Source organism: Xyrauchen texanus, chromosome 19, assembly GCF_025860055.1.
Source record: "Xyrauchen texanus isolate HMW12.3.18 chromosome 19, RBS_HiC_50CHRs, whole genome shotgun sequence".
NCBI classification, from domain to species: domain Eukaryota; kingdom Metazoa; phylum Chordata; class Actinopteri; order Cypriniformes; family Catostomidae; genus Xyrauchen; species Xyrauchen texanus.
The window spans coordinates 14,927,767-14,936,543 of record NC_068294.1 but is presented as its reverse complement, the minus strand read 5'-3'; the positions used below and the strand labels follow the sequence as shown (position 1 = coordinate 14,936,543).

At 37.3% G+C, this 8,777-nt stretch overlaps 1 protein-coding gene across 1 annotated transcript; it reads left to right on the top strand.

Moving 5' to 3' along the window:
• Window positions 1-239: 239 nt before the first annotated feature.
• Window positions 240-5,068, top strand: cryba1l1 (crystallin, beta A1, like 1). Its single transcript, XM_052150045.1, has 6 exons — window positions 240-319; window positions 765-847; window positions 2,428-2,546; window positions 2,651-2,792; window positions 4,358-4,500; window positions 4,592-5,068. The coding sequence occupies exons 2-6, from the start codon at window positions 773-775 to the stop codon at window positions 4,737-4,739; spliced, it is 627 nt and encodes a 208-aa protein (XP_052006005.1). The 5' UTR covers window positions 240-319; window positions 765-772; the 3' UTR covers window positions 4,740-5,068.
• The last annotated feature ends 3,709 nt before the right edge of the window (window positions 5,069-8,777 follow it).

Sequence of the window (8,777 nt, the reverse complement as noted above, 5' to 3'; positions counted from 1 at the left end):
AGTAGTGCTGATCTGCACGATCATACTGGGGCCAAACCTTTTGTGTGCCCTCTTTTTGCCCAAAACACATTGCACTTGCCAGTGAATGGGCTCGCGACTTCCATGTGTATAGTATGTGCTGAGCTGGCGACCCTGTGGTCTGTCCCACAGATGGGATGCGCCTCGCGTGTACTCCACGCGCGCCGCGCTCACTGTGGCGAGCGCGGGCACGCGGCGGTCGGTATAAAACCGAAGCGCCAGGTTCTCTCAAAACTTCACGCGAAACCAGCCATAAGGCGCGTGCCACTCCCGAGCTCAGCGCGAGTCAGTGACTAAAACGGTAAGATGCCATATTACATCTCACGCGCTCTGAGGGAGATTATGGCACACATGATGAAATTAATGGGTTCTACTTCAATACGTATTTTTTCAGTATGGCCACATTTAGTCGAATTATTGGTTGTCTTATACAGTTTTTATGCATAAATGTTGTTTTGAATAGTTTTGGTTAATGTAACACTTTTATTTAAATCATATTTTAGATATTACTCTAATAAGAAACTAATAGGCTATAATCATTAATCTAACATTTTATTAAAAGACAATCAGTACATGTTAATTTTATATTTCTTTGTAATATGTCAACGATTAAGAATTTGAGTTCGAGTAATATTATTAATATTTACTAAAAAAGTTACTGTTTGTATCTTTTGATTGGTAATTGCATGAATTGTAACATCCCTTGCATTGTCAGTCAACAGTCTTTCTGTTTTTATTTTTTCTAGATATAAAGATGTATAGGTTCACTCGATCCGCCATGATGCAACCCATGATCAGTTCTGGTATGGGAATGGCTCCATTCTTCAAGGTAAATTATATATAGGCCTATATGTTTTTCAATCAATATAACTAAGCCTACTTCACACAGGGCCGTGGAAAGATGATTTATGTTGGTGGTGCTGTAGTGGGAGGTGCATTTTTGCGTGTACATGTAAAAACAACAACAAAAACAAAGCCATTTTTAGCCATTTAACTATGGCTAAAATGATTAGTTTAGATTAGTTTTTATGACATTGTACAATCTCTTATCGTCAAATCGCACAGGCTATTTAGCGATTTCTATATGATCTGATTTATGAGGAAATCCATTTAGCTATACTGATTAATTATGGAGAAGATATTAAAAAGATTATTAGAGTAAATGTATTGGAATATTTGACAAATCACAACAGATTGCAATGCTCTGTTAGTATCTTGAATGAAAAAAAGATGAACAATAGGCCTACATTCAAGTTCTGTCATTTTATTTGTAGCCTACTTCTAGAAAATGTATCCCAAAATGCGGGGCTACACTTTTCCTGTCCAAAAGAAAATATGATCCTTTCTTTCTCTTTAAATAGTTAATGCCGGCTGTTGCTTATATGGGTTGCTGCAAGTTGTTCCAAGCATTTAAATGAATCCCATCCGTATAGGGGATGAATCCCATCCGTTGATACAGGATTGCGATTTTACTGATGGTTTCTCAGAGGATGTATACAAGGATGGGGACCTTTTTTTTGCTGTATGATTACCTTGACCTGTGCTATTATCATCTCTCCATCCCCGGTTTTTGGCTTCAAGCACATGAGTAAACTTTTCTTATTGGCTGACAGACAGCAGCAGAGGTGAAGGGGGTGATAATTAAGGGGGAAAGTTCAGCACAGCGGATTACATAGCGTTACCTTGTAATATAACAGTCTATTACTGTAACAATCGCCGTGAATGAACGAGTGCAGTTGTTATACTTTTCTGATATTTATTCTTGGCCGTACGACTGGTAAGAGGCAACACGAAGTTAACACGCAATTGTTTCTCTAAATCTTTCCCTAACTTCTCTCTCACACACCCCCGTCCACAAGCACACACACCAAACCCCCCAGAAGGGTGGCTTTCCCATTATCATCCAACATGAAAGCATAATCGAACTTAGTGCATTATATTATCAGTGCATTCATAACACTCGCACATAATCGCACACAAGAACATAGCTGATTACATTTTTGCAGGAAGTGTATAGCCTATCAGTGTAATGTTAAAAGGTACTGACAACTGTTAATAGTAAATTGCTCAACGGCAGCTTATAATAAACCAAACGTGTTACTATGAGATACGCAGCTAGGTGCTCCAGTAGTTAAGATTGGCATTCAGGGGTTGTTGAGATGAAGGCCCTCTTGATTTATAAATAATTATGACACTATTCAGTATTGTAATTTATTTCTCAAGACTTCTTCAAGCATATCGTTTTTAGAAAAACATATTCAAAATGTTTTAATGTGTTTATAAAAAAGAAAAAGAAAAGAACAACCATCAGCTCAACACCAGGGGGTGCTTCCCACAGCCTAGACTACACATCATTTAAGACATGCACACACATAGACACACTTAACCTTTGTCCCCCTGGTGTCCTAGGTGACTGTGTTTGAGCAGGAACACTTCCAGGGAAAATGTCAGGAGTTCACCTCAGAATGCTGCAACATCCAGGAATGTGGTTTCGACAACATCCGTTCTATTCGCGTGGAGAGTGGCGCGTGAGTTAACAGTGTGTATTACACACAATATGTGTACCAAGGGTATTTTTGACCAACATTGTGTGTCTGTTTGTGGTTTAACTGGATGTTCTCTCTTTCCGTAGCTGGGTGGGTTATGAGCACCATGACTTCCAGGGACAGCAGTTCATCCTGGAGAGAGGAGAGTATCCTCACTGGGATGCCTACAGTGGAAACCTGTCCTACCATGTGGAGAGACTCATGTCTTTCAGACCTATCTACTGTGCTGTGAGTGTTCTCCCTTCCTTTGTATCCTAGGAATCTTAAATTTGGTTGTATATATTATATAGGATGAATACACACTGTCAGAAAAACATTATTGGATACTTCTATTCTGATGCTAGAAAAACTTTGTAATGCAGGAGTTAAGATGAAGTCGCTTTAGATAAAAGTGTCTGCCAAATGAATAAATGTAAATGTAAAATGGCATAAATTGATGCACCCTCAAAGCTATACCCATTGTACCCTCACGGCTAACTCAGCAAGTGAACATTAGACACGGAGGCACATATACTCAACACTTAAAACACAAACCTCAGTAATGGTGACAATCAACAAACATCATTAAGTAAAAAGATGAGCTCTGAACATAATCACACAACTATTAACTAACAGTCATGACAAAAACAACAACAATAGCACAGATAAAGTCTCATATCACAATGCATGCTGGGAGCTGGCAATTCAGCATCAGTATTCAATATTAAATAGTTTGTTCAGACAACTTTGTTAAGCTAGTTGTGACAACATTAAGGGTGATATTGTTTGTCTAACATGTGTTTAGAGTCAAGTATTAAAGATCTTGCGATAAATTATGTGAAGTTACCTAGCACCAAATGTAATTGAATCAACATATGTTATTGAGTTGAGGTGGCAAATAAACTTGTTGATTCAACTTAAGTATACAAATAGATACAAAATGACAACTTGTTAAATTGACTTAAGTTGTGTCAACTTAAAAAAAAACTGTAAAACAAGCTCAGATAATTTGAGTAAACTACAAAAATTCCAGTAGAATATAGGAATCATGAAAATCATCCACCTTACTCAAAACGCACAAAGCTCTTAAAGCTCGAGCTCTTAAACTCACAGCTCTTTGAGAATCAGTGAGAAGGGGTAGCTGGGGTAAGGGAATAAAGTAGGGGGGTGTTCATCAAAAAAAAGTTGAGAACCACTCTAATATGTAGAAATTAGTGACAGAGAAGATATTTAAGGTACTAATATGAACCCTTTAGAAACAGATAATGTACAAATACATACTGACTGACATGTAGAGTGTACAGTGTGTGTACCTTTGAGGGTACTGCACCAGTGACAAGCTGTTGTACCCCTAAAGGTGTTGAACCCTAATTTTACAAATTGTTTCTGACAATGTAAGGTAGACACGTTCTTAAAATTTGTCTTTGGCATTGTTTTAAAACAGTATTTCTCATCCAGGGGCCCTCAACAATTTTAATCATTTAACTTAAAAAACAACAACTTAAAAAGGAGGTGTACAGCATGTGAACTAACATCATATTTTAATTCAACAACTCCAACAACTTTTGTTGTTATTAATGAAAGTCATTAATGACTTTCTCCATTAGGGACTGAAAACTGTAAAACAAATGGCTTAGGCTCTCACACAATACCATATTAAATAGTTAAAGATTCCAATACACTACACAGAGGAAAAAGAAAGAAATATTCAAAACAAAAATGTAAGTGTCCCACTTTACCTGTATTCACCTTTATCGGTTCATAACACTATGTATTTGCGGATATGTGCGGTGAAACTTTTTCTCTCTACTCAGTCTCACCAGAGCAGTCGCATGATCATTTTCGAGAAGGAGAACTTTTTGGGTCGCAGAGCAGAGCTGTGTGATGACTACCCCTCTCTGCAGGGCATGGGATGGTGTGGCCCTGAAGTGGGCTCCATGCATGTGCAGTGTGGCGCGTGAGTCTCCCTCTTTCTTTCAATGTTTATTTCCTTTCATCTCTGAATCTCAAACTCACCTGACCATCTGTCCATCTATCTCTGTGTGTAGTTTTGTGTGTTACGAGTTCCCAGGATACAGGGGCAGGCAGTACATTATGGAGTGTGAGAGGCACAGCGGAGACTACCAGCACTGGAGGAACTGGGGTTCCCACAGCCAGACCCCTCAGATCCAGTCCATCCGCAGAATCCAGCACTAAGGGCTCAGCCTTACCAGGGGACAATACACCGATCACCCTGCCGCCTGACAAACACACACTTACACTGTTTTTCCTGATGAGTGTCTTTTTATTGCAAGGAACACAACACACACATAAATACCATCACATGGGTGCCAAACAAGTGTTACTGACAATGTCTGGTGCTAAACAACACTATCTTGAGGTGCTCCACGCAAACAATGCAAATCAAGCTAAGTTAGGCCATATCCCTGGAGGGGGATTGGCTGAGAGCAGCTCAGGTGTAATGTGTAGGAGGATAAAAACCATCAACAAATACATGCTTAATAAATAAACTTGTGTTCACTTCAGTGCTCTGTGCAATTATTGTGTGTATGTGTGTGAAGATATGAGCTACACAAGTATACATGTCCAATTCACTATAACACTAACATCATGTTTTCAAATGAACTCTAGATATTAGCAGCGGATCCCATATAAATTCAAATGACAGATATTGTCTGAATCTGGAAAGTTTAGGAAATGTATTACTTTAAATTCATGTTTTTATAATAGTAACAAATCAATGCTAATTTGTCTAATTAAGAAACATCTGATTATTTCTTCATATATATTTATATTTATTCTTTGCTTTTTAAAGTTTTAGTTATTGTGATTGGAAAATAAATAATAATGTTATGTAATGTTGTTCTAGATACTGCCGTGCAAGCTAAACACAAGGTAGTGCTGAAAATAAGACTTATAAAAAAGAATATTCCATGTTCAATAAAATTTAAGGTCAATCGAAAGCATTTGTGGCATAACACTGATTGCCACAAAAGTGTATTTTGACTTCCCCCTCCTTTTCTTTAAAAAAAGCAAAAATGTGTGTTCCAGTGAGGCACTTACAATGGAAGTGAATGGGGTCAATCCGTAAACGTTAAATACCGACTGTTTCAAACAAAAAGCCACAAGACATTTAAAGGACGTGTGTAAACATGATTTTAGTGTGATAAAATCACTTATAAAGTGGTTCTGCATATAGTTATAGCCAATTTTATAGCTTCGCTACCATGATGATATGTTAACGAACCCTAAAACGACTGTAAAAATTATAATTTAAACAACTTTACAGCTCAAATAATGCACAAGTTTTAAAATAATTAAAGTGCTTTTATAAAATTATAATCTTCACATTTCTGTTTAAACTATAGAGATGTGCACGAGTAGTCGAATATTCGTTCAACAATAATTATTAGTTGAATTTCGCATAGTTTTGCTTTGCTGGCCATACAGTGAGATGCATGTAAAGCCCTGAACACACAAACTAAAACTGGCAGTTATAACAGAATGCACTGGGTGGCGCTGTTGAGTGTGGGCACATTTGTTGAGGTCAAACGTTCAGATGGACACCAGAAAAGTGGGATATTGTGAGAATGTGGCTTACTGTGAGAAAGCTGGATTCCTGGGTTCCGGTAAATGTACCGGATAAGCGGTGTACACTTTACTCTCGTATATGTGCAGCTCTTCAGAAAGCAGCGTCCCCGTAGCAACGTAATCCCCGCGACACTTCTGTAAACAACAAACATAGCATCCGAGAAAGAATTTACTAGCTGATATAAAGGACATTACCTCATTTAAACTGGTATGTATAAAAGAGTATAGTTTACAGAGCATGTGGATATGCTTGTTTTTCTCAACAAAAACTGTCATAAAAATATTATAGATTTATATTTTTTTCCACTTTCACTGACATAATTTTTTTAACCAGCATCAGTTCTAATCATAATTACCAAACATTCATTTATTTTCAGAATTTTAACCCTTTAAACGCTGGTTTGTTTACATAATGCCACTGTTGTTTTTTATAAAAAATATAATAATTATAATTATTTTCAATTTAATAAATGCTAAACAGAATTTTTTTTATTTTTATTATTAGAGCCTCAGACACATACAAACCACACTCTGAAATCCATACCAACACACTCACACAATTATATATTCATAATGTATCTAATTGGCTCTATAATATGCATAAGCCAAAAACAGCAGAAAACAACAACAACAAAAGCGATGATGTGCCAAACCTGAAAAAATGGCACGATCTGGTAAAAAATATTTAAAATGTCAATTTTGAAGCCTTGCCAACATAATGAAAGCATGTTAAACAAGATTGCATAATTTTATAGTTAAATGGCACTGGGATTAAAAAGTGCCATTTTTGTCCAAAACAACGCTAAGAGGGAGTATTTTGTGTAACTAGTGCAAAAAATATTTTTTTAAAGAAAATAGGGTGAAATATTAAAATTCCAATAAAAATTCACACCTGTGGAAAATTTTATGCAGTTAGCATTAACACAGACAAAGTTATCAAAAAAACAAAACTGAAAAAGCCAAAAATGTCCACAAGGATGCACAAGGGTTAAGTAATCGGCATATCATGTAATTCATTTGATTAAAATGTTTATCTATTGACAGCCCTTGATATTATACGAGGAGAAAGAAACTGGGGAAACGTCAGAAACACTGAATTTAACCTCCGATTTACATTGAAGTTGTTGGTTTATTTTGCGATAACAGCCAGCTGTCAGAGCGATAGCGAGACAAACAGACCCAAGAGCAGAGGACCAGTTCAAAGGAGTTATTTACAAAAATATAAATATAAGAGTTGTGGATGTTGAGGGTCCCGGCACCGGCTGCAGCTGCAGCAGCGGGAAGAGATCTCTGAGAAGCACGCACGCCGCAAGGGGCAATCCGTGAAGTGTGTGTTTGTAGAATGAGTGTGTGCGACATGAAAGTCAGGAACAGATTAGTAGAATCCTCTGTTGAAGCTTAGTGAGGTGCAGAACGACGCCCAGATGGGCGATCTAGCAAACGACATGCAGGCAGAGACAAGGTATCCTCCATGGAAGACCAGCTGACATGCAGCAAACTGGAAGGCAACCACATACCCGATATGCAGACAATCCAACAGAAACATGAGACAGGACCAACTAGACAGAGAGAGTGAGATTAGTTACTTAATACCAAGCAACAATTTAGCAAAGATACTGAGAACATTAAGGGTTTAAGAAGGGAGTGAATTAGTAGGGAACCAGGTGTTGCTCGAAGAAGGGAGTTAGTTAGAGGAGAATAGGTTTTGCTCAGCACAATAATTTGTGGCATGATCAGCGTTCCCGTGGGAACAATCAATGTTTCCATGGAAACAATGATCATGCATGCCGGCCGCACCTGCGAGACACGAGGGAGAGTAAATAACAAAACATACAAAACAAATCAACAAACTCACTGGAGCCGTGACACCGGCTGACTGTACATTATCCAGTTTATTACATGGCTACTAACCAAATAAATAAAAAGATGGACATGAATTTTAGATTTTAAATTATGTTTTTATGTGAGAAAAAAAGAAATCGCTGATTTGCACCTCCGGTTTGCGTTGAAGCTCTGTAGGTGTTTATTTTGAAAATAAATGACTGCTCATTATACAGTTTATTACAAGGATACTTGTCAAATAAATAAATAAATGGACATGAAATATTAATATGAGTTGAAATTATTTTATTAGCTTACTTATAGAAATTGCAGAGTGATCTGAGAAGTAGGAAAGGTGTCTCGCAATACCTGAATAACCGGATATTTGAAAGAATATTTGAGAGAGCTGTGTAATAATTTGCGATAATGACTGTCTGACTAACCACTATCCCACTTATTGCATGACTATGCCAAATAAATAAATATGTGGACATTAAATATACCAAATTGAATTGAAATTATTTTATTATCTTAATTGTAGAGTTTGCAAAGTGGTACGAGAGAAGGAAAGATTACCGCAATACCTGGATGACAGAAATGTGCAATTATTATTCAGAAATATTTAATCACTTAATGAAGCGATTGGTCAATCAGATCGATTGGAGGCTTTCAGCAACTATAGGCCAAATTTCTGTCTGTCAATCTCTCGGCGAACACTGTTGTGTTCAGCATCAAACAGTTGCTTGACACTGACAGTAGCAGCAAATGACAGATGAGTGGAAATAATGCCCAAAAGAAAGTGCAAATTTACAGAAGATTTTC

Excerpts from the sequence above, each read along its gene's own strand:
- cryba1l1 (XM_052150045.1), top strand. The coding sequence starts at position 773 with ATGTATAGGTTCACTCGATCCGCCATGATGCAACCCATGATCAGTTCT. Across the intron at positions 848-2,427 it reads GAATGGCTCCATTCTTCAAG|GTGACTGTGTTTGAGCAGGA; the intron begins GTAAATTATATA and ends CTGGTGTCCTAG. Across the intron at positions 2,547-2,650 it reads ATTCGCGTGGAGAGTGGCGC|CTGGGTGGGTTATGAGCACC; the intron begins GTGAGTTAACAG and ends CTCTTTCCGTAG.